Genomic DNA, 25800 nt, shown 5'->3' with positions numbered 1-25800 from the left:
TTATTTCATGTACTTAGCTCATTTTTGATGCTGGATATTGTAGGATGCCGGAGCTCTGTCAAGCCACTGTATTGTGGCTTTTTTTTGTTACTTCAATATTTTTCAATAAGAAATAAAAGTTGATTGATCATTTCTTGATGGAAGCTTGCATAAATAGTGTACTGTTGTTTCATTTACTTCTTAATAACCGAGCAACCTTTTAATTGTTGATACTTGGAAACTAAGAAAAAATCTACTGGAGCGCAAATACATTTTGTTGCAACTTGTCAGAACTCAGACACAGATAAAATTCGAAATTCATGGCTATTTCCTATGGTTTCATGAATTAATGGGGCTACCCATGACACACCATGTGTCTTAAGGTAGTTAATATACAAGTTCTTTGGCGATACCTTGCCAATCAGTCTATACTTAAGTTGATCCTGCGCTAAGAATATTCATCTCCGAAAGTAATCTGTCTCAAAAAGAAAGTATAACTCAACCACATGACACTGGTAACTTTTGTCTTTAAGTTTGTTCATAATCCAAAAACAGTGAACATATTAATGACATTGTTACAAATTTAACCAACTATGAGCTTTTATTGTTTACGCAGGCGATACGATTGCGACTGCAAGTTACAGGTTTAATGACAATAACTATTAAACCTGCCGACTATTTATTTCACGATTGAAGTATATACAAGCTAGTTAGTTGTCTTTTCCTCCAGCTGGAAACCTCTTTCATAAACTTTTTTCACGGGCCATTAGCTGTCACCGCCTCCAAAAATGTGCAATAACGAGAATATTTTCGAAAGTTGTTCCGGATACTTAGGTGGAATGTGTCTATCACATTGCTGATATAAAACACGATAACTCACAATATCAATCATACAAGCTGTTGTCCTCGAACAATACTTTCAACTACACTAGGCTATTTTATATGACGATGCTTTTGCTTAGCCTTATTACTCTTTCGGTGGCTTTGTTACCCCGTCACTATGGGTGGTTTGTATTACACCAGCTCCAAGGTATTAGTCTTCTAGCCAAAAAAGTGCGCAGGAAAAGAGAAAGCTCATTAAAAAAGACACGAACGGTTTCGAATGACAAGTGTTCTCGTCCGCAATATTTTGTGTGCAACTTCTATTGACTTTTATTGATGGTGCCTTACATGTTAGTGTGTGTCTGTGCTGCTTGTAAGAATTATTGAGCTGAATTTGCACTCTTACGAACACTTAGACGCAAAAATATTTTCAGAAAGGAGACACACAGGCTGGCTTGGAACGTTTTGTGTCTACGTCTTCATTTTTATTGGTAAATAAATATGAATGGTGCAGACATCATGCAATCAATATAAATTATTGCAAGTTCACCCTAACCTTGTAGTCAAGTTGTGGGCATTTTGCAGTTGAAAATGCATTTCGGTTGTGCCTGGGATTGCCAGATTGAAGCGACCGCATAGAGAACATGTAAAGCCAGCAGGCAACGTGCAGCAGTACGTCTATTTCGCCCATTTATCACCTGTTATATTTTATTCCCTGCTTTGAGGACGCAGCGCAAAATATTGACGACGGGGAAGGTTCCTGAGATGTGTACAAGGATGGCGACCAGAGCAAGAAAAGGTAGGCAGCAACACAATCAGTATAGAAGCGGCTGCTGCAGCTGATTATGATAAGCTGCACTAATGACATATATGAAAGCCGTGTTGACCGATTCGAACCTATCCAAATATAATATCGTGGCGCGAAAAAGCTCTGTAGTGAACCGTGGTGCAGTTTTCCTTTAGCGCAGTGGCAGCAAGCTTGCGTGTGTCGTTGGTAACTCACCTGGGGCGCAGATTGGCAGATGTGTCCACGATCCGTTGTTGCATCGTGGGGGCGTAGAATTATAGGCAAGCTCGTAGTGGTCGTGGCAGCTGACGCTGAGCCGGCGCCCATGCTCCAGCCGGGACTCAGGTGTTGATAGATTCACGTATGCGTGCTCCAGCGTCGGAATCTTGCACGGCGCTGTATAGACAACATGTGCGTCATGTGTCAGGGACCGGATTCGCGAAGCACCTTGATTGAAATGGTGATTTTCATTTGGCCTACATTACTGACGGATTTCCTATCGTGATTGGCCTGAAGGTCATGGTTCCACCCATATTTTTTGGGGGCCCTGTGTGTGGGCACATTTTGTAAACATCCAAGGGAGACAATATGTCAGGCGCCTCAAGTATGCCTTTGACCTTTTTACAGGAACCTCAGTGCAGTGACGTTATCACCTTCTCTGTACCAGTGCAGGTACAGAGAAGGTGATAACGTCACAAGCTGTAACAGCAAGCTTCGATGACCAACTTATTCACTGAAAGGACAGTTCCTTGACGGTTTCTTAGCTCTTCAGTTCCCGCCGCGGTTTTATAGTGGGTAAGGCACTCGGATGCCGACCCGCAGGTCGCGGGATCAAATCCCGGCTGCGGCGGCTGCATTTTTGATTGAGGCGAGAATGCTGTAGGCCCGTGTGCTCAGATTTGAGTGCACGCTAAAGAACCCCAGGTGGTCGAAATTTCCAGAGCTCTCCCCAACAGCCGCTCTCATAATCATATGATGGTTTTGGAACGTTAAACACTGCATATTATTTTTAACATCTAAGAGTACAACATTTTACTTTGAGAGCTCTGGATAGGGGTATATGTTATTAGACGCGGTAGTGAAAACACGTAATTCACGTTTTTTTTTAACTTTTGAAAGGTTAAATACAACTTTATGTAACGATGAAGTGTAGGCTTCCACTTGATCTTTAAGGTCGAGTGGAAGCTTAGACTTTAATGCCTACAGAATATATAGAAAAATAGTGTTTATCGAATCATATACTTAGGATAAAGAGTAAAGTTCCTGTATTCCTAAAAAAATCTTGTGCGTCAATATGTTCTGAGGCCAAATTTCAACAATACCTTGTGATAGACACATATAGTTATAGAAGGTGGCTAGCGAACGGAAAAGATTAAGTAAGAATGAAAAAGAAATTGTGCTTCTTTATACGAATAGGTTCGCTATAAATTAAATATCCTGGGGACAAATTTCGAAATTCTATTTTAAGACCATTATTTTCGTTACTCTGTTTTTGTTTTTCGTACTTATCAATAGCTCGCGTGAATTCAGGCCTAAGCTATAGCTGTGATTTCACACAATACAAGACTGATGACACGCGAGTAATGGGAATCGAATATTGAACAGGGAGGCACAATGAGCCGAAACTGCACGGTTGCTTGGAAGGTATTCTAAGTAAAGGAGAGAAAAGTGCTTTTAAACACTGTTATTCTTTAACGTAAGTGCAAGATACGACCTAGAAGCATTTCAGGATTTCCCACTCCATAAAATTTTGATGTGCGGGAAAAACAGTAGAACCTGCGTTCTCAACAGCGAAGTGCTGCAGTGGCGTAAATTACGGGGGCGGGATCAAAGGGGTACTGCCCCCTCGTGCTCAAGCAAGGGGGGCGGGCACCTCTTGCAAGTGGCCCGCCTCAAAATCTCACTTTTAAACATCAAATATTTTAATAACTTCACTGTCGAGCATACTGCATCCAACATTTTAAGTGCCTTCATTTTTTGTAGTCTGTACCGGTGCTCGATACCCCTCAGTTCTATGAGGCCTAACGACCCATTGATCGGCATCACAAGAGAATAGAACAATGCAATTACGTGAGCTGGGAATCTGTGTTCGCTTTTGTCAAGCTAATTTCAAGACATGGTTTTCATTTTTTGTATAAGTGAAAATAATCCCTACAACACTGTCAAAACAAAATGGTTGCCCTGCAAGATGTGTGTCCCCTTTGTGATCTTTCTGGATTTAGGCCACTGGTTTTGACCACCATCTGAAAATGAAATACAGGAGGTAGTAAAGAGCGTATACAAAAAGGTATTCCAAAGCGTCCTAATAAAAACGAAAGAAAGAGTTGTACGCACGGCAGCTGATTGCCTTCACGCGAAACACTGAATTGACGGCTGCTTCTAAAAACGCTCGCAATAGTTATAACGTAAGAGATGCTCAGGCAGACCACTCACCGGCCGTGCCAGAATAATACTGGGGATCACTGAAAAACTGCGTTTCGGATGAGTGAGTGGCCAGTCATTTAGTCATTAGTGACTAGCCATCCAGCCAATTTTTGCGAGGCTAACAGTGACTATGCCACATCACTACCATCCTAAACAAGTAATGAATTTTAAAAATTTTTTTTCCAAAGCTTTAAATGAAATGGACTGGCAAAAAAAATGAAGTAACTATACACCACGAAGACACGCAATGGTTGTTTTCACGCCCTTTATCATGATTTATTTTTTTTAAACATGGCTCACTTGAAGCCGCGTCCATGCAGTTACAAGAGTTGGTCGCCTAGAACAAGAGATAACAGAACAACACAAAGATAATGGTTGACATAACGCCAAGTAGATCACAGCTAATGTAGCACACATTTCTCCATAGAGGGTATCTCAGAAAACGGTGGTGGATGCCGCGGGGCCATCACTACCACTACTGACACTCATAAAGAGCCAGAGCAGAACGCCCCGCAACGTACATCATCGTGCATAAATAATTTCGGAGACGAAATCCTACAAGTCGTCGCTTAGTGTAGGTCTCTCATCTCCTCAACAGAATGACAACTCCATCATCTGAATGTGCGCTGCAAGTCTTGGATTCCTTAGAGTCAGTCCTTGTAAACTTTTTTTTAAAAAATGGGTCTCTGGTTTACATTTAGACGACCGCAGAGGAACTGATAGCGAATATTTCTCGGTTGTGACTGCCTGTAGTTGTGCGCGGTGAACTCCGATACGTGTGTGCGCGTATGATTTGTTCACTCTTTCCTGCTTTCTTCCGCTCGTCCTTTTCTCTGTTTTTTCTCCTCTTCCCTCCAGTCTCTCTCTTTAACTAAGCATTAGTCGTTTCAAGATTTTAATTATACTGTTCATGAGTTACCAAAAATTGCTACACAAAAATTATGTTATGCCAGGATAGGGCGAGTGTCCTAATTCCTAACTGGGCTAGTAATCACACAATCCTCGAGTGCTATTGAGCTTTTATGCAAAAGCGTACATGCACAATTTGTGAAATCGGTGCCGTGACGTGCGTCCGTGCTATAGGTGACGCCGTTCAGAGGAAAAGTGGAGCAGGAGAAAGAAAACGAAGCATTGCTGATGAGAAGTGTGTAGGGGAAGAACAATAATGTGGTTAGGCGGGGAAAACGTTCTCGTATTAATTACTTTATCTCGCATCGCACAGGAAAACACCAACACATTTCGCTCGATGATTCCGAACACTCGGTTTTACAGTAGTCGAGGGGTATCGGGTTAGCCCCTTTGTCTACTGCACTTCCAGTAAAGATGAGTGACATTTCACTCCGAGAACTCAGCACGCACGCAAGCGAGCGAGTACTGCTGCAACCACCAGAGGAGGTCAACAGTGTTTCCACATGTACGGGCTTTTCCCCTCTTTTTTTTCTTCTGGCAGTGGTGATGAGCGACTCCAACTCTTCACTGTGGAGTCACGTTGCAAGGACCGAGGCTCATTGTTCTATGTGACATTGCCTGTGGCATCTGCGAGACGTTCCTGTCAACGAGGCGTGGGTTCCCATGCTGGAGTAAGAGTTCATCAAGGTTGACGTAACCATCTTAGCTACTGCAGAGACTCGCTTCCAGAAGGTGAGGTACCCTCACTTTCAACGTTCAATGAATTTGTGCGTTTACATACTCAATGAAAGTGGAACTCTGTTTCAAAGGGACCCCCCCCCCCCTCCGGGGCCCCGAGACACTGCCTATGCAAATTATGCGGTGTCTGCAGAATGGCATCCACTACGAAGTTCAGTGGCTGGTGGAGAACACGGACGTGAGGAGTGATGCCGTCATCAGTGCACTGCCTCGAAACATCGAGGACGACAAACCAAAAGAGGTTTGCCGTCATCTATGTTAAGAAAAGTTATTCCGCTGCTTAACCACAAGAGATATTCCACAGGTGATGAAGAAGAGGATGACACCCCTTGGTTTGGTCATCACCCTCACTCGCTCCCGGAGTCAAACGTCCCTGTCATTTTTTAAAGCTTTGCGATAGATACAGCATCCTGTAGGAGACGCTGAAATGCCTATTGGTGGTGGCTATAAAAGAAAAACATGTTAGCCATTATATTTTCAATTGCAAGCCTTGTAACATTCCGTGCCCGTGGTTCCGGCGTATGGAGCTGCAATATCGCACAGAAAAATTTATCGGAGCAGTCGATACTCTCTGTACTTAACCACGCTGTGTGCGCGCACGCAGAATTTTATGGTTCCGTTTTCCGGGTCTATTTGCGATCGACAAAGAGGAGCCTCTTTTCAGTGCTATGAATTAATAACACAATCTCTCTTGTCAAAAGACGGGACATGTTCGCTTTGCGCTGGGTTTGAAAAGAACCCCACGTTCATGCTTTCACAAATCGAGCGGGCAACACGAGAGTCAGTACAAGAGACAGTCAGCTATATCATCATTCCTTCGTAGGCTTAATGCGGTGGTACATTTTATCTTCAGGTATGACATATTTGCTACCAGCTATGTCGTGTGAATGTTCGTCGAGACCAAGCTCAAAGAGACCGCGGCATTCATTCCCCGATAAAGTGTTTGAATTCAAAAGAGAACTCGCGCGCATTCGTATAAAGGCATGGCGATGTTTCGAAACTCAAGAATCGTACTTATAATTCTTTTCTTTTTCGCATTTCTAAAGTCAAAATATATTTCGAACAGAGTCGTTGCATGCCAAATCAACTCACGTTTACCCGACTATCACGAATATGGATTAAAAATTTTCCACGCTTTTGGTATAGTTTCGAACTCGTTCTGCCTGTTTATTTTCGTTACAAAAGTTATTACCACATATTTCTTAGAGTTTAAAGCTTTGGGCCGACTGAGCAAGAGAACGTCAAACAACATTCTCTCTTATTCAGCATTTCAACAGCTTTGCTGGATGATTGTATAGTGGTGAAGTTGCAGTAATATTATTGAACTTTGAACAACATAGACAAGGTCTTTTGCTTAATATATAAAACAAATCTGGTATTGAAACAAGAAAAAATACTATCAGATTAATTTTTCTGACAAGCCCTACTCAGGTGACATTCAACGAAATTCAGAAGATTCTGCTGTGACCTAATTTTTTTCTCTCAAAAACATTTCAGTATTTTCGTTTTCTAGGTGCGAAATCAGCAGAATTTTTTTCGAGCGCTCCTGAGAAGGCTGCCCGAATGACTGGGTCATTTGACATTGAGTGGCCAAAAAGAATTTATAATGTGCCGGGGAAGTCTCTGCTTTGTAATCTGAGTAATCAGAAAGTCCAACGCAATTTACGTTACTAAAAACAAGTAGTGTTTTGGCTTTCTTTTTTCTGCAATAGTTAATTTCTCTGCAACTTCTTCGATGCCATATTTTTACACTATTTAGACACAAAACTAGGACTAACAAAGATATGTTGTTCGACAGGGTAAGGACGCTGTTGCTTCATGATTTTCTCGTTTTGAATGTGGATATTGAACTTTCTACACGTGAGTACTGAACCGTACAATGGCTTTTGAGCTTATCGGTCTGAATATTTTTTGGTACATTAAGTTTGTTTTCCTAAGTGGAGTTGCCTAGCATTGAAGCTTAGCTTCGAGAACTGCATTTATAATAGTAAATGAAAGCAGAGCATACAGTGCTATTTTTTTCACACGCGCAGAAAATTTTTGCACTGCCAATCTCTGACTCTTTCTTAGGTGGAGATAGAAGTGCCTTGGTCCGGGAGCTGTGCGAAATTGCAGTATGCTGATAATATATCAAGAAAAGCAAAGAAATGAAAACAGTGGGTCAGTTTTAGCGAGCCAACGCAATACCATGCTTCGCAGTTGACTTTTACATTCGTCCTCCTCGATGGCGAGTGCTTGCACTCAGAAGAAAGAATCAAGTTGCCGCAGGAAAATACAGCCCTAAGACATTGTATCCTTCCAGATGTATACCTTGCCCCACAGCCAGCTCATCGAACTTGCTAGTTCGTCCGATGACACACATAAATATAAAAGAAGTACGTCTGCACGAGTGGATAAGGGTCGATTCTATTTGCTCTGAGTCCACAGAGCGAGTACCACGACCCTGTAGAAATTGGCCAAGTGACCGACTCCTCGGGCAACCGGCAAAGCACCGATGCAACTCGCCAGCTCTGCGCCTGTGGCATTTGTGGACGTTCAGCTTTCTGTTTGCCAATCACATGTCACCCGACGTTCTAGACGACCACCAAGAGAACGCCGTGTGCATGACTATCGCAACACGACTGTCACGAACACACTCATTTGAGCCCAGTGAAAGTCCTTCAAGATAAGTTCAGTTTTTTAGACACTATGCGGTTCAGCACTATATTAAACTGAAGCTAGAGCTCTTTTACCAAACAAAGAATAAAATATATAGTGGTTTCGTATGTAATCTTTCCTCTCGTCAATGCAAACTTTACACTAGAACTTACCGCAAGCAGGCATAAATTGCATTTAAGTTTAGGGAAGTGGCAGGCTGAGGCTGCCCCATACTAGTCAACCACAGGACGGTCCGCCGTTATCTGCCGAGTCAGCGATGGCTTTATTTGTGGTATATTGCCAAGACACGTGATAGAGCTCAATGCACATGTACCGCGGGGCTGCGTCCCCAGACGTGCCTTCCCTACGCGTCTGTTTGATAGTGATATAGTGTGCGTGAGGGGGAAATATTGCCTACATTTGATGACTGATTCAATGCGTGGCTGAATTCGAGGAAAAAAAACAAGTAGACCCTAATAAAGCGCAGATATTTTAATGTGACAGCCTCAAAAGAGCCTCTACTTTTCTGCTTCGACTGTACCTTAACATGCCTCTTGAAATTCTGTCTGCTACATAATCTACCTCTCTAAGAAGAAGCAATAATCGGGTGCTGGCCAAGAACACCAACCAGTGCAAAGCTGAACGCGTTGTTGCGCTTATCAAAGTCAGGTGGATAGGCTTTGACGAGTATCATGCTCTTCAGGACATTCATGGCGTGCAGTTTTCTTTAGTTTTCTATTTTTTCTCTCGTGTGGTCAGCTTCCACTAATGCCCCGCCGTGGTGGTCTAGTAGCTAAGGTACTCGATCGGCTGCTGACCCTCAGGTCGCGGGATCGAATCCCGGCTGCGGCGGCTGCATTGCCGATGAAGGCGAAATGTTGTAGGCCCCTGTGCTCAGATTTGGGTGCACGTTAAAGAACCAGGTGGTCAAAATCTCCGGAGCCCTCCACTACGGCGTTTCTCACAATCATACGGAGGTTTTTGGACGTTAAACACCACATACCAGCTTCTACTATTTTTTATTCCCGATTTTCTGAGGACAGGCATGACCAACCAGTTTGGGAACTGGCGAACCTCCCAGTCTCTCCTTCTGCTGCAGCTGCACGCTCCTCTTGCAATAGATGGCGCCGCCTGAGCTACGGTCTGCAACAGGTTTGCATGAAATATCGAAGGGCACCTATAATAGCACCCCTTGAAGGTATGATGAAGCCTAAGCAAATAGATAGATAGATGCCATTACAAAGCAATGCACCCAAAGGCCCACTGCATATGATCCACTACATACAAATAAATCATGGTGATGAAATAACGCCCAATGATATCATGATATGTACCATCATGAGCAATATGAGTTTGAAAACGCGAGTGCGTGGCGAATAGCCTCGAAACTTACATCAGCAGATTCGCAGCCGCCGTCGCAAGCAAAGTGGAAGCTTCTGGTATATGATGACACTCCCACCTAGGCATCGTTGCTGCAAAACCGTGGCGCATGGAACGCTATAGAGGCTGTCAGCGGTGATATGACCTCACATAACGGGTACAGCCCCACTAAATCACCCATGTATCTACCGAGATGTCGGCTGTGACGTACGCTGCCATGATGTCATGCCTGTATTATATGTATATGGTCTTGGATGCGCATTGCGATACACGTCTTTCACTTACATCGTTTTTTGCGCATTTTTATTACAGCGAAAGCTGTTATGAGATGACAATTCAAATTTCGCGCAGCGCCGTAGTTGTCTGCTGCCGCCGCCGCGGCCGGTGCCCGTAATCACATCGCGTGCAATTAGAAATAAACTTAGTACCATTGTAATAGTGGGGATCGAGCCCGGGTCCGATGGGTGACCGCCCAGTATTCTACCACTGAGCCATGCCGGTGCTTGGGACTTGTTGGCAAACTAGCCTTAGGCAGGCTTGATGCCGGGAAAGCAATCGCGTTATTACAACCTATAAAGCGTTTTAAAACAACGAAAGAACAAGCAGTCATTGCACAATGCGAATAGTGTAACAAGTGGGTATCGTCCAATGCTCCAGCCCATTAGAAAACCTTGTAATTGTTCATCTATGAACTGTGGCACATACCCACTTCAGGCATGATTCTTCATCGTCGTCAGCCACTACATGAACAATGGGCACAAAATTCCTCGCAATAGTTTAGCGGATACAACGCTTCTCAGAAGAATGACGAAAAATAGCATAGCGTATATGCCGGCCTACAACCCTAAAATTTTTATTATTAGTGCCATAGTGGGTATCAAGCAAGCGTGCTTGCAGCAGCTACCCAATGAGTGTCTAGAAAAGGCTATGAAAGGCCGCTATTCTAGCTTTCGTTGCGACTCTGCTGCGCTTTCCGCACAGCAGAGTCGATTGCCTGCAATGCTAGCGAAGCGGGAGTGCCAACAGACAGTGAAATAGCCCCCCTCCTTTCCTATCTGGTTTCGGCAGGGCCATCCTCGTATTACGTCATCTTGGTTTTGAATCTAATTGCCCCGCGCTCCCGTGTTACAGCTCATATTGCTCACGATAGGACGCGCTGAAATTACATTAGCGCTCACAAGGTGGGACCCAATGCAACCTCATTCGTGCTGGAATAATTCAGTTATACAGTTATAAGCGTGGTCGGGGCTGCTTCTCGATAAAGATATCTGTCTCTGCTTTGCTGTGAACGGAAGTGAAATGTGATTTGTGAGGTGTAACGTGGTAATTTCTGAAGATTTCATTGGTTTACTCGCTCTGCCGCCACCAAAGGTGACCTCTCATTGCTAAGATGCGTTACCGATTAGTACTGAGCCAAATAAATTACTGAGCCAACTCAGCTAACACCAAATAAGGTGTTAGCTGAGTTGCTGCAAATTGTAGGGTTAATTGAGCAATGTAACAGTGGCGGAACAATCAGCTAGATAAGTTTCAAAGTTTTCTCATCGGCTATAGAATTGTAATCAAGTTCCTGTTTCTTCAAGGCAGGGTTGTGACGCCCATTCATGACAGAGGCTTTGCACTATCACATTAGAAATTTGTTCATTTCTCGCATGTATATATTTTAAAAGTTAAACGTGATAACCTACTCGCTAGCAAACGCACATTCATGACAGAGGCTTTGCACTATCACATTAGAAATTTGTTCATTTCTCGCATGTATATATTTTAAAAGTTAAACGTGATAACCTACTCGCTAGCAAACGCACACCAAAGGCCCTGCATATTGATAGGGTTAAATTAATTTCATATATAAAGGAAGACAAAAAAAATCGCCGCAACTACATATGACTGCGTACCAAAGGCTGAAATCTGGAATCACTTTGATGGAATAGACAGCTGTTGAAATCTTTGGAGATGGCCCTGCCGATGGGATAATAGCATCTTTCTATGACTAAAACGCATACTATTTGCCTATTGAATGCGAATTTAAAGGTTTATTTGATTGTAAAAAAATAACGTATTTTTAAAAAATAACGTAAAAATAACCCCATGGCCTCGTTAATCAGTAAAAAGTGGTTTGAGAAGAAGAGTGTGACGAATTGCCTTATATCAGTCCTCAATACGCTGAGATTAACGCTGCCGTCGTCCGTTCCGCATGCAAAAGTGTGGCTTAGCTTTGGATGCATTGGATTGAATCGTCTATCGCCAAATTAAGGACTGTGGAGCCAAAGCATGACGTAAGCTGGGCGTCGACGAGTAGTACATGGTGGTGTCCAACAACGTGTTATTGCGACTTTGGTCTTTGGTCAACATGGATGCGTCCCGAGGGCTATAATTTTCTAACTGAATTGGGCAGGAACGTTTCATGAAACACACACACACACGCACACACGCACACACACACACACACACACACACGCACGCACGCACGTACATGCACACGCACACACACACGCACACACACGCACACACACGCACACACACACACACACACACACACACACACACACACACACACACACCATCGACGCTATATTTGCGACACTGATTTTAGGTAAAACAAGGCTTAGAAATTTCAGAAATGCTTGTGAAGCAATGAATGGTGTTGGCAGAATGTTTACTTTTATATTATAAGCTGATAAGGAGATTTTTTACGAAAGTGGCACTTACTTTTACGAAATTTGTTGATTTTTCTGGTTGTTTCGTGTACATTGTGGCCTATCAGCACGCTCTCATTCATCTATGTTGTCGCTCAAATGATATACGTACCATAAGTTGCTTAGATGAAAAATATAATAATATTAAATAATATCCACACACTCTATGAATTAAGCCCTCCAGGTAAAAACACTTGCGGGAATAGGCTTTCACTTGCAGCATAAATGAGTGGCATCTTAAAAAGTGTGTGTAAGTCGACTCCATACGTGGGCAAGAAACTTCGAGCTAACTCAGGCTCACTCATAAAACGTACATCGCCCCTTGAGTTCACTGGCACTCACACTCATCAAAGTTTTCCTAAACTGGACCAGCTCGAACTCAGACTCACTGAAATTTTCCTGAGTCGCACTCAATCGGACTGACACTCACCAAATTATTATTCACTTGGACTCACTCTGACTTACACGCACGACTCTATCTGAGTCTGAGTGAGTCGATTTATGAGTTCATTACCGGATTAATAATTGTTTCATCCAGGGTTTCAATGCTTTTTAGCACCAATTTTTCGCATAATCGATGCTCTACTTGGCGCTTTTGACCTAGTATCTCTGAATACGAGGTATCAATGGTTGACACTCACTGAGGGCATTTTTATGAAAAGCAATGAGTCATATGAGATGTTTTTTCAGGGTGCCTTCGTTCGAAAGAAGATGAGGGGGGGGGCAGAAAACTTCCCTCTTCAGTACCTTACGCTTTCGTTGAATGGATATTGAGCTGGAACATGAACACTACTCTATAGATGTGCGAGTAGCCATAATTAATATAAATGGAAACCGACATCATAGTGAAAGTAATGCTGAAGTTGAGTAGATAGGACGAGAGGTCGGAAAAAGAATGAGGAGCTCGTTTAGAATCACTCATAAAATATACCCTTTTCTTAGGGCTCACTCGGACTCGCACACATCTAAGTTTTCTCTAGGCGTGCTCGCTTGTACTCAGATAAGTGAAATTTTTCTCAGTCGGAATCCCTCGAAGTCAGGCTTTCCAAATTATTTCTTGCTCGAACCCATTCAGACTCACAGCACTATCTGACTCTGCATGAATCGTATCATGAGTGAGCTTGCTTATCCCACTCACAACTAATCTTATTGTACTGCATTACAACCAACACCGCTTCTACCCAGGCTTGTTCATGATGGAACAAATTCTTTTCCCGCCCCTTGCCTTGTGCAGTGAGATCGGGGACTAAAATTTTCATATCGTGACACGCCCTGCACCCACAACAGGTGCTGTTCCACATCCCGAAAATGCCGTTTTACACACGTGAGCTACCAAGACGTCGTGTTTCTCAGGGGGCCGCAGCAATGATGAGAAGATTTCAAATACTGCTGGCGTCCTTTCTGCTTCCTGACATGGGTCTAATCAACGTCTGGTAACACCTTCGCTAATAACGCATGAGATGCTAGGGCTAAACAATCCCGGGTTATGTGTGCGAGGCTAATCCCTTCTGCTGCATGATATAGTGATAGGAGATAGTGAGAAGACAAGGGATAGTGATAGGAATGAACAGGCAAGAATTTCACCATGACTTGTTTACATTTCTCTCGGTTGGCGATCAGCTTCGATGTGAGCCCCAAAGTTCAAGGCATGCAAATACGAATTAAGAACAATTGGTTGTGTGATCGCGCTTTTGTGACGCTGGAACTTCGCAGAACATATTGTTACGGATGTGATGGGTTTGTTTACACTGAAAAAATGTCAGCGCTCTACCATCATTGCCGAATCACCATCGTTCAAGCGCGTCCGATCCCTACTTCTTCCTCGCTCTTTCAGTCCGCGTTACTTTTCCCTCCGGGCAAGACGAAGCTCACCGAGCGAGTAGAAGCGATCGGTTGTTGTAGGGCTTCAATCAGGCAATGTGCACAATTTGCGTCTTGCGCGAACGCCGGTTCTGAGCTGTTACTTTCGCAACAGCGTAAGTGATGTCACTTAAGCACTGAGTAATGACGAATGGTCCTGAGTACTTAGAAAGAAACTTCTGGCAAGGTCCCTTCTTTCGAACAGGCGTCCACGGCCTGGCTAAATCACCTGTAGCGAAAGTCACGGGTGGGTGTTTTGCGTCGTAATGGTCTTTCGGGCGAGCGTGGGCGGAAAGAGTTCGGAGCCGAGCATGTCGACGAGCTTCTTCGGCGCGACACAAAGTCTGCGCGACGCTGGCGTTTTCGTCCGTCGAAAATGGAAGTATGGTGTCAAGGAAACTTTGGGGATGACGAACATAGAGAAGAAAAAAGGGCGTATAACCTGTGACTTAGTGTTTCGCGGTATTAAAGGCGTATGTAACAAAAGGTAATACGGCATCCCAGTTCTTGTGATCCGCTGCGTCGTACATTGAAAGCATGTTGATGATGGTACGATTGGTGCGCTCAGTGAGGCAGTTGGTCGGAGAGTGGTATGGCGTGGAATTGCGATACTGACACCCACAAAGCCGTAGCAACTCTTCGACAACGTCAGCGGTAAACTGTCGGCCGCGATCACTTATCACCACAAGAGGGGCCCCGTGACGAAGTATGATCGAGTGTAGAAGAAACCATGACACATCAGATGATGTGGCTGAAGCAACCGCCATCGTTTCAGCATACCGCGTCAGGTAATCTACGCACACAATAATCCAGCGGCGGCCGGTGGTAGACTTGGGGAAAGGGCCCAGTAAATCTATGTCGACTTTTTCGAATGGTGATGTCGGTGGCTTAACCGGCTGCAGTGGGCCGGCCAATGGTGTGGTAGGTTGTTTGTAGCATTGGCAGACATCACAACTTGCGACGTAGTGCTTGGTGGTCTTCCAGAGTCGAGGCCAGTAAAAACGTTGTCGGATACGGTGAAGCGTTCGGGCAAATCCAAGGTGCCCAGGCGTGATGTCATCATGCATGGCTTGGAATACCACAAGACACAGGCATTCTGGCACGACGAGGAGTAGTGTGGAACCATGGCTGGAGTAATTCTTGCGATATAGTAGGGCGTCATGAATCACGAATGGTGTGGCGCGTTTAGAGCTACGAGCCACATCAATCATTGGTTTCAGCGAAGGGTCACGCTGTTGCTCGTGACGGAAGACGTCCAAATTTGAGATGTTGGATGAGATTGCGGCCAGGTAGTTGTCGAAATTATCATCATCAGCATCCACAGTCGGAGATGGAAGACGAGATAAGCAGTCAGCATCTGCGTGACATCGACCGCTCTTGTAGGTCACAGAATAATTATATTCTTGATGCCGTAAGGCCCAGCGAGCCAACCGATTTGCTGGGTCACGTAGTCCGACAAGCCAACAAAGCGAATGATGATCTGTGACGATCTTGAGCTGCCGGCCGTACAAATAAGGTCTGAACTTTTGGACGGCGAAAACAACTGCAAGACATTCCAGTTCGGTGACCGTATAATTCCTCTCCGCCTTAGTCAAAGTACGACTTGCATACGCCACGACGTGCTGCCGGCTGTCGTGATATTGAACTAGCACGGCACCAACACCGATACCACTAGCATCTGTATGCAGTTCCGTGAGTGCCTCCGGGTCGAAATGGCGCAAGAGGGGCCCGGAAGTAAGCAAATACTTCAGCTGCTCGAAAGCAGCCTCACACTCAACGGTCCATCGGAATGGGGAGTTTTTGCGGAGCAACTCTGTCAGGGGATGAGCAAGCTGGACGAAGTCTTTGATAAACCGATGAAAATAACAACACAGGCCCACGAAGCTACGGAGATCCTTCAAAGACGTCGGTTGCTTGAAGTCTCGGACAGCACTGATTTTGTGCGGGTCTGGTCGTATACCGTCCCTGTCGACTAGATATCCAAGCACAAGGGCTTGACGCTCACCAAAATGACACTTTTTTGCGTTTAAAACGAGACCAGCTTGTTTGACGCAATCTAAAACAACGCTAAGCCGATGGTTGTGCTCGTGGAATGTCTTGCCAAAAATAATTACATCATCGAGATATCAAATACATATCTCCCGTTTGAGACCGCGAAGGATGGATTCCAGGAATCGCTCCAAGGTAGCTGGGCATTGCATAAGCCAAACGGCATAACGTTCAATTCAAATAACCCATCAGGCGTGACAAAAGCAGTCTTCTTTTTGTCAGACGGATGCATTGGTATTTGCCAGTATCCAGACTTTAGGTCGGCGAACGAAAAGTATGCGGCCGAGTGCAGACGATCAACAGCATCGTCGATGCGTGGTAGCGGATACACGTCTTTCTTTGTGATGGCGTTGAGACGGCGGTAGTCTACACAAAATTGCCAAGAGTTGTCTTTCTTTTTTACCAATATAACAGGAGCTGCCCAGGGACTGTTTGACTCTTGAATAACGCCTTTCTGCAGCATGTCGTTGACCTGATCAGCGATCACTTGCCTCTCTGACGGGGATACGTAATAGGGTTTCTGGCGTATCGGTGTAGCATCTCCCGTGTTGATGCGGTGGTGCATACGGGATTCGGGCAACATGGAACAATGCTTGTTTTGAGCGAAATCAAAGACTCCCGCGTAGCATGTAAGTACCTCCTCAAGGACATTCTGCTCGGAAAAAGGCAACGACTTATTGATCATACGTTTCATCTCGGCTGAGTAGTTGGGTGCAGTCTGACTGATGGCTGGAGACACTGAGACCATTCTGACTTCAATTGTGGCCTGCTCCTCGAGCGTTCCCAGTTTGAATCCGGCTGGTAGAACAACAGGCTCTGAGGCTGCGTTGAGCGCCCACAAGCAAGCATGTCCGTCGATGGCTGTGAAGACAGACCGTGGGACCAGCACATTCTTCTTGATGGCGTTTGCATGATCAGGCTTACAAGTCCAGTGCAGGGTCCTGAGTGGATATGAGAAGAGCATACAGGTACAAACACTGCTGTCCGACCAGGAATCGTCACTTCTTCAGACAACGAAAGAGCATCGATGGGCAGAGCGAGAAAATCGTCAACTATTGCAGCGGGCAACGTACTTTGTAGAAGAATCTCTCCAGTTCCACAGTCAAGCGTAGCGCCGCATTCGTGAAGAAGGTCTATCCCTAAAATGATGTCATGAGTTGCGCGAGCCAGCACAGTGAATTCAACTCGGAAATTTTGTCCACCAATCGTGAGAACAACTGAACAAATACCAACAGGGCATAACGCTTCGCCTCCAACTCCACAAAAAGTTTCTTTACGATTCCACGCGAACATGACTTTTTGACCCAACAAACGATGTTTGGAACAAACGCTCATAACCGAAACAGCAGCACCAGTGTCTACAAGAGCAAGAGTATCTACACCGTCCATACACACACGCACTTTGTTCATCAACATCACAGCAGAAGGAGGAATGGGCGAAACTGACAGTCCCGCGACCGTACCTCCATCGGTCGCACCAGTTAGTTTCCCAGCTGATGCGGGGAAGGTTACCGACGACGCGGAGACGCCGACCGGAGGGACCGTGTCGGAGGCGGCGTCAGGCTTCGCTCGGAGGCGGGGGACTCGCTGCGAAATTCGTTAGGCCATTGCTGTCGGGGACGGTAATCGGCTGGGTTAGAGGTCCAGGATTCATGCATACGAGGCGGGTGTGTCGAAAAGCGTGGCGGCACAAGCGTTTCGTACATACGAGCCGGATACGTGGAAAAACGTGGCGGTGCCGGCGGCCGTCTGGGATAGAAGCGCGAAATATGCCCTGGAAACCACACGTGTAGCAAACGGGGACTTGTCGACTTACAGCAGGAGCAGAGGTGGCAGAAGTACGTGGAGACGGGTCGTGCTCAGCAGGAACATTTTGTGATGACGCATAGTAATCTTCTGGTAGAGGCCTGGTTGACGACGGTCGGAGGTCCGCAGAAGCACGTCGAGATGATGACATCCGGTGGTGGCCACGACCCGTCGGGGAAAACGGGAGCCGCAGGGTAAAATCTGCAGTTTCTGTGCATGGTTGGCTTTCGACGTGGCGCTTTCGCATCCGGTAGGGAGCTTGTTCGGCGCACGCGGCGAACGAGCATTGGTGGTGAACGCCACCTGCTTGAAGTCGTACGAGCTCTTCACGAACTACCCGACGTACGAAGAAGGAAACGTCTTCGCAGGTGGCGACGTCCATACTTGCGACAGTGGGAACTTTGTCCAAGCGCCCGAACTTGGGTGGAATTCTGCGGGTCTTCAACGCCTCGAATGCGCGATACTGCTGCCTGAAAATTGAAGGAGTGTTCAAGTTTTCTTTTTTTTCAAAAATTGTACACGTCCTCGGCGATGCCTTTTAACAAATGACCGACTTTGTCTTCGTCAGAAATATTTGTGTTGACAATCTCATAAAGCTTCAACACTTCTTCAATGTAGGTTGTGCACGTCTCGCCGGGTATCTGAGCCCTACGTGACAGCGTTTGCTCAGCTTTCTTTTTCATGGAACTCGTGTCCCCAAAGCAGGCCTTCAGTTCCTTAACAAATATATCCCAAGTGGGGAGGACATGTTCATGGTTCTCAAACCAAAGCAAGGCTGTCCCGGCTAGGAAGAATACTACGTTCACGAGCTTCGCCGGTGTACCCCATTCGTAGTAGCGGCTCTTTCTGTCGAAGTGCTTTAGCCAAGCGTCCACGTCTTCGTCAGTTTTACCTGAGAAAATTCGTGGCTCAGGTGCTCAGTAGTCTGGTTGTCGAGGTCGACGGTGACCTTGTGCCGTGTCGGTGGCACTGGTGGATGCAGCAGCGTAGTACGTCAATGGGATTGCTGTGTCGTCGTTCATGCTGATGTTGTCCGGGGGTAGGCCAGCTAAGCGTCTGCTTCTTCGAAGAACTTCTGCTTCGGGGTCCAGGATGGCAAGTTACCCAGCACCTCCACCAAAGCTGTTACGAATGTGATGGGTTTATTTACACTGAAAAAAATGTCAGTGCTCTACCGTCACTGCCGAATCACCATCGCTCGAGCGCGTCCGATCTCTACTTCTTCCTCGCTCTTTTAGTCTGCGTTACAATATGTACTTTCCATTCACTGCAATGCTACAGGGACAGACATCTGTATTGAGAATTTGCCCAGACTACTTTTATAAGTAGACGACCGAAGTATTCCTGCCCGAAGGACTTGCGTTCACATTCGATTTTTTTGAACACGCACTGCAGGGCAGCTTCGCCTCCTGGTGTGCAAAGAGCCCCGTATACCTCAAGTTTTCGCACCGCTTTCGAGAAGCGTCACTTTCGCGGGGACAGGCTAAAGGAGGACGTGCTTTTCGGGGTGCACTAACTTTCGCATGCTACCGGCCAAGTGTTCAGCGTAGTGGAATGAACGTTAAAGTCGAGCTCTGTTTCACATAGCTTGCCGCGGTGAATGACGTGGAGCTGCGGTGGTTCTGACTAGCTCCGGGTTGTTAGACTTAGTTCTCGCTAACGCTGGGTTCCAGGGCAATTAAGTGGTAATATGATGATGAAATTATTACATTGAGCATTCACTCGTGCAGGTTGTGGATACCATATAGACTAAATTCTCTAAGCGCTATTTAGTGTCAGAGAGTTATCTGAGTGCCAGTTGCGGAACATCCAGATAATATGTCTCTACATTATTGCACTACTTATGTATGCATTACACAGAACAAGAAATACGTCCAACAAAAAACCACAAAAATTATTCTTGAATGTTTTTGGATCAGTGGAAGTGTGTTCGCAGATAAAGCCGCTTGGTCGTCACAACAAGACCTCACATCGTTCACATTCTTCTGAATAGGCACTACAGGGCAGCTTCGCCACCTGGCGCTTGTGCTCTCGTTGGAATTACCCCTTTATATAAAGCGTGCTAGACTGCCCAACTATCCAGATTCTTCGTTGCAGGCCCCGCATCCACTCGAACTTCGTCAATGTGATGAATTGCATTTTTTGTCGACTTTGCTTTGATGTACACTACAGTAAACATTAGAATGAGGGACATGGCTGTGTGTGGTGTCTGTGCCAGTAAATAAATAATGAGCATCTATTTGCCACTGTCTTTCCAGATTTAAGTCAGTAAAACAAACGCGTTTTAGCACATTCCAACAATCTGGACGACCAGACGCACGCAGCGCAGGAACAAACTTTTTTCCATAGGCTGATTGTGATCAAGCTTCGGCCTACAATATATGCACAGTTGTGCCACGGTTGGTGGTTGAGGCATGTGATGAAATCTATAGATGGGGGTATGTTACTTGTAAGGCGTCTTACACGTTTAACGAATATTTCAAAGTTGCGGAAAATAACTTTTTTGCACCTCCCGTTCGGTTTCATCAATTACGTTACCATTTGGGCACGTGTTGGAAAACACTCGAACTTGGAAGCGTGCGGTGACGCATGCATCGTATTTAGGCGGACGAGGCAAGCTGTGCAGTTACAGAATATCAAACGAAAAAAGACTCAGTGGATTTTCCCGCTTTTACACGTCAAGTCGGACACAAGCACTCGTGGAGACACAATGAACCTGTGAGCTGACCCGGAAGCGAGTGGCGCGCTTCTGTTTCAAGCGTGGTGCGCAGGCCGCAGCACCTCTTGCTAGAAAATCCTTTGTCTACGGCCGTGCTTGAAAGGGTTCGGCTGAATGCCTGAACGAATACGTTCGCGATTAAGTTAAACACTGCGTGCGAAGAGCCCTGTACCATTTTGCACCGCGTTCGCGAAACATCAATTCCGCGCGGACAGGATAAAAGAGGGCGCTTCTCAGAGTGCACTAATAAGTTTTGGTGCCGCCCGCAAAGTGGTCAGCGTAGCGGAAGAAACTGCGAAGTCGAGCTCCGTTTCATATAGCCTGCGGCAGTAGGTGGCTTCGAGCTGCGACGGTTCTGACTGGTTTAGGGTTGTTAGACTAAGTTCGCGCTGTGACTGGGTTTCTGCGCAAGCGGCAGGACGATGATGAAATTGTGACATTCAGCTTTCACTCACGCTGTGAAAGAAGATGCGGAGAGCGTATGAACTAGAGAGAGAGAGAGAGAGAAAGAAATTCGGCCGATCTCATGTACCTCAGGAATTAATGTTATGCAAAGCATGTGGATGGTAGGTGAATGTGTTTTATTTTTCTATTTTTTTAAATTGAGTGAGGCACTGTGTAGTGACGCTAATTATACAAAGTGTACAAATCCACGCATGCACATACGTTAAACAGCAGCATATATTACCAGTTCTTTAGAGTTGCGTAACGATGCCAAAAGCAACATGACTACTAGCAACACCAGGAGCGGCAAGCCAATATGAAGCGCTGGTGTTGGCGCTGGTGTGCGCGAGGGCGGTGGCCTTCAACACTGTTACACAAATCAACTTCAGCTGATGTCACCTAACCACAATTCACGTTAACACAATGTGATGGCTCTACCCTGTGAGTACATATGTAATGTTTATAAAATTGATAGCCAGTACTGCAGCCACAATCGACGTTACGCGAAAATTAGGGTTTATTTGAAACAGATATTCGTGGCCCTGCATAGCTCGGTGGTAGAATACTTCACTGCCACGCAGAAAGGTAGGGTTCGATTCCTGCAGGGACACTGACATTTTTTTTGCATTCGTCCGGTGAACGCTGCCTATGGCAGCTCTTTCTTGACGCTCAAGCGTTAAAGTTAGACATGCGTGTTCTCACCGTTCCTATCTATAGATGTAAAATGTCTTTCCCCTGTGGCGCATACCAGTGGCACATACCTGCCCACGGGTATCTGCTACTGTTTTTTTTCCAAGTGTTTGACCACGTACGTGACAAGATTCTGACATTATTTTTGTCATGACCAGAAAGTCGTAGTCGTCAAACCAACTTACCCTTTTGTACTAGCTTTAGTGTACCCCAAGTTAAGGGGTGATTATGAGAGCACCCAGACGTAGGCGGACGGACGGTTAGATAGACGGACGGACGGGTGGATGGATGGACGGACAGACAGACATAGCCCAAAAGTGCTTGCAGTACGCAAAGAAGTGCTTGCAGTATGCAAAGAAGTGCTTCGCATTTAAAAACAAACGCACACAGAGAATGAAAAAAAAAAAAAAGCCCCGCTGCAGCGGTCTGCTGGATAAGGTACTCGGCTGCTGACCCGCAGGTCTCGGCATCGAATCTAGGCTGCAGCGGCTGAATCTTAGATGGAAGTGAAAATGCGGTAGTCCCGTGTACTCAAATTTAGGTACACGTTAAAGAAGCCCAAGTGGTCGAAATTTCCAAAGCCCTCCAGTACAGCATCCCTCATAATCATATGGTGGTTTTGGGGCGTTAAGCGCCACATATCAATCAAGATGAAAACACACACACACACACACACACACACACACACAGACACGCACACACGCACACACGCACGCAAGAAGAACATTCTCGTTACAATTGTTCTGAAAGTATGGTCGAGTGCAAAAAGTGCAGTATCGCTTGCAGGGCCTTCTTCTGCGGCGTTGCATCTTGACGATGGCGTGAAATTGAATTCTTGAAACGCTATTTAGTGCCAAAGAGTTGTTTGCTCGCCGTCTTCGGTCACCGTCAGAACAAGATTGTATTACACCACGTCCAGTAATAAACCTACGCAATTTGTGGTGGGAGTGACACGCACCTCCAAGAGCCCAGACAAACAGAAGATATAGGTTTTCACGCCCACTTTGTAACGGAGAAGGTCAGCTATGCTCTTTAAGAAAAACAAGAAGATGATTACTGTCTCGGTTATTTTGGCGAGTTTTCACTTGCGATCGATACAACCACCTTTAAAGGTACTCGTTATCTCACTCTTGGACAGTCGCGCCACCCACAAATTCCCGAGGATAGCATGCTGATTTTCCAATGAAGGTGGACGTGTATCTAGAGAAAGTCCTATAAGTGGCAAGTCAGGACTCATTATTTTAGCAACATGTGATCCCTTTTTTTAGCCACCCACACACATGTCAAGCTTCACTCGCCCCCATTTTCCGGAGAGTTAGGAGCTCCTAATTTTTCATATTTTCATATCGATTCTCGTCTTTCCTTCTAAGTAACATTCAGGTTGGTTTGAGGGTGAGAATGAAAAGAACTGAAAGTTAGCCACTATTATTTTTCATATTCTGAGTTCAGAGTTTTTATTGTATTTTAACTGCATCCAGACTAGGATTTTGATACTATTTAATATGACCAGCCACAAGATTTTTTACCATAACTATATTTCAGTGCGATACTCACCAATTATTAATAATATATTTTACGCAACGGTAAGATATTGATAGGAGAATAAGTTTAATGCTTTGTCCACAGCCAGAGGCGCATTAAATTTGAGAAAACGATAGTGACGTGTTAAGGCGAGTGACAGCGAAAAAACGCAAACCTGACTACGATAATGCCTTTACTTGGGAGAGTTGGTCCATAATTAGCAGATACTTGAAAAGCGTGAACGACGACTACAAAACACACAGATGACTATCGCTTTAGTTGAAACTGGTGTTTATTCAGTCACTGTGTGTGCAAATGGAGACACCAACTTCAATGTCGCGTCACGCGCCGTGTGTTTCATCAAATAGCTTGAAACTTAGCGTACATGTTTGTGCGGGCCTCCTGAGTTGACTGCTGGTGAATTTTTAACTTCCTTATGCTGCGCATTACTGCAGGGGACAACTTTGTTGGATGCACTACCATGTTCGACAATTGTTCCACGTGACCCATTTCGAGACATGAAAACTATTTTTTTTTCTTTCAGTCTGGAGAAATACAACCAAAAACTTAACTGTGCAGGCATTGCGGGCATAATACGGGATTATTTTTATTCAAGTACTGAAGCCAACTGGTGGCAGAATATATAGATATTTATTTACACACTCATTAGCTATAGTTACCAGAACTCACACGGAAGAACGTTTTCCTTCATTTTCTTACTTGGAATGTAATATTACTGAGTGCCTCGAAGTTATTCCAGCAAATTTGACGCGTTTCCGACAGTGCATCATAATTCGTGACTGAAAGGGTTATAACGAGCATCGTAATATACCATCGTATTATGAAGCGCATATTCACCAATAATCACTCAAGGATTGCGTGCGTCAACCTTCAAACATAAAACTTTGAAACCAAATCCATGATGTATCAATGTGCGCCGAAAAAAAAAAAGCCCTGTCATTTTTTTTAAACTCCAATGATGGTCGAAAACCGGTCCCAACATGGAAGTCACCGGCTCTGCGCTAACACGTAGTTTTCAGAGCCTCAATAAAGTTATGACAACTAACCAACCACAAAAAGCGGCTGGTGCGCTCATCAGCTGCTTGCTTTCATTATCAAGTAAGCCTAAACAGTTTCATGTTCTGTTTTGAAGTGACTTTCTTAAAAAAAAACGTGGTGTAATGAAATAAAGGACTATACACAAATGATGTTTTGCACTGTTCTGCTAAGTGGCTACCTGGCCCTTAGCGAAATCGTTATTATGCTGTATAATCCTGTCACTGGAGCAGTGGCTATTCTGTCCAATGGAGACGTGTCTACAACTAATAGGCATTTGGTAGACAGTGTAAGCATTACTATATATGATCAGTGTGACGTTTCACGGTTGATTTGCTCTTTTGAAGGTTACAGATTGCTGGTAGTCTATAATGCGCCGAAAAAAACAACTAAATGTATATTATGTCGGTTATCTACATCTTACGAGTTATGAGACGCTCTGCGGAAGTCGTGCCTTTTTGAGATGGAGCTAAGTGTTTCCAAACAAGCTGATGGATACAAAACGGAGGTCTTCCAGTGCATGTGGTCTCGTTTGTATGTGAGACACAGCTTGGTGTTGTGATAAATGAAATGATGTGTTAGTACATATCCTGTGAGTAGAAACAGAAAAGTGTGCGTGTGAACGTTTCATTGTAGTTTTAATTGCTGCAAGCAAACTGTACATACATTCCCTTGTTATTTCAATTTGTTTCAGAGTGCATTTACGTTTATTTTTTGCTGATTATTCATTTTGGGGTGCCTTTGTTATTTTAAATGCGAAGTATTACTGAGCAAAATTCGGCTACATTGAATGCATATCTATCTATCTATCTATCTATCTATCTATCTATCTATCTATCTATCTATCTATCTATCTATCTATCTATCTATCCATCTATCTATCTATCTATCTATGTATCTATCTATCTATCTATCTATCCATCTATCTATCTATCTATCTATCTATCTATCTATCTATCTATCTATCTATCTATCTATCTATCTATCTATCTATCTATCTATCTATCTATCTATCTATCTATCTATCTATCTACGACATTTAGCTCTCCTGGCCGTTTCGTAATGATGCCCACGTGAGAAGTGGGCTCCAGCGTTGCCAGCAGTGGAGAGGGTGAAGCGAGAGGGAGCTGACACGTGGTGAGCACGTGGCAAGCGAGGGAGAGATACGTCAGTGCGCACTGCTAGGAGAGCGTGAGCTACTTGGCACCACTCCAACACTTGTGGCGAGGGGGAGTGATGCGGACGGAGGAACAGCGTTACACAGTCTAGTCAATGAGCTG

At 44.9% G+C, this 25800-nt stretch overlaps 1 protein-coding gene across 2 annotated transcripts in view; it reads right to left on the bottom strand.

Moving 5' to 3' along the window:
• Nucleotides 1-25800, bottom strand: part of LOC119187743 (Hig-anchoring scaffold protein) — a 632807-nt gene that overhangs the window by 174619 nt on the left and 432388 nt on the right. For both annotated transcript variants that reach the window (XM_075878863.1, XM_075878864.1), the window contains exon 10: nucleotides 1805-1984. In XM_075878863.1, coding sequence (XP_075734978.1) covers nucleotides 1805-1984 — 180 coding nt within the window. The remainder of the gene's footprint in view (nucleotides 1-1804; nucleotides 1985-25800) is intronic.

Source organism: Rhipicephalus microplus, chromosome X (assembly GCF_043290135.1).
Source record: "Rhipicephalus microplus isolate Deutch F79 chromosome X, USDA_Rmic, whole genome shotgun sequence".
NCBI lineage: Eukaryota > Metazoa > Arthropoda > Arachnida > Ixodida > Ixodidae > Rhipicephalus > Rhipicephalus microplus.
This window is presented reverse-complemented; position numbering and strand designations above follow the sequence as displayed.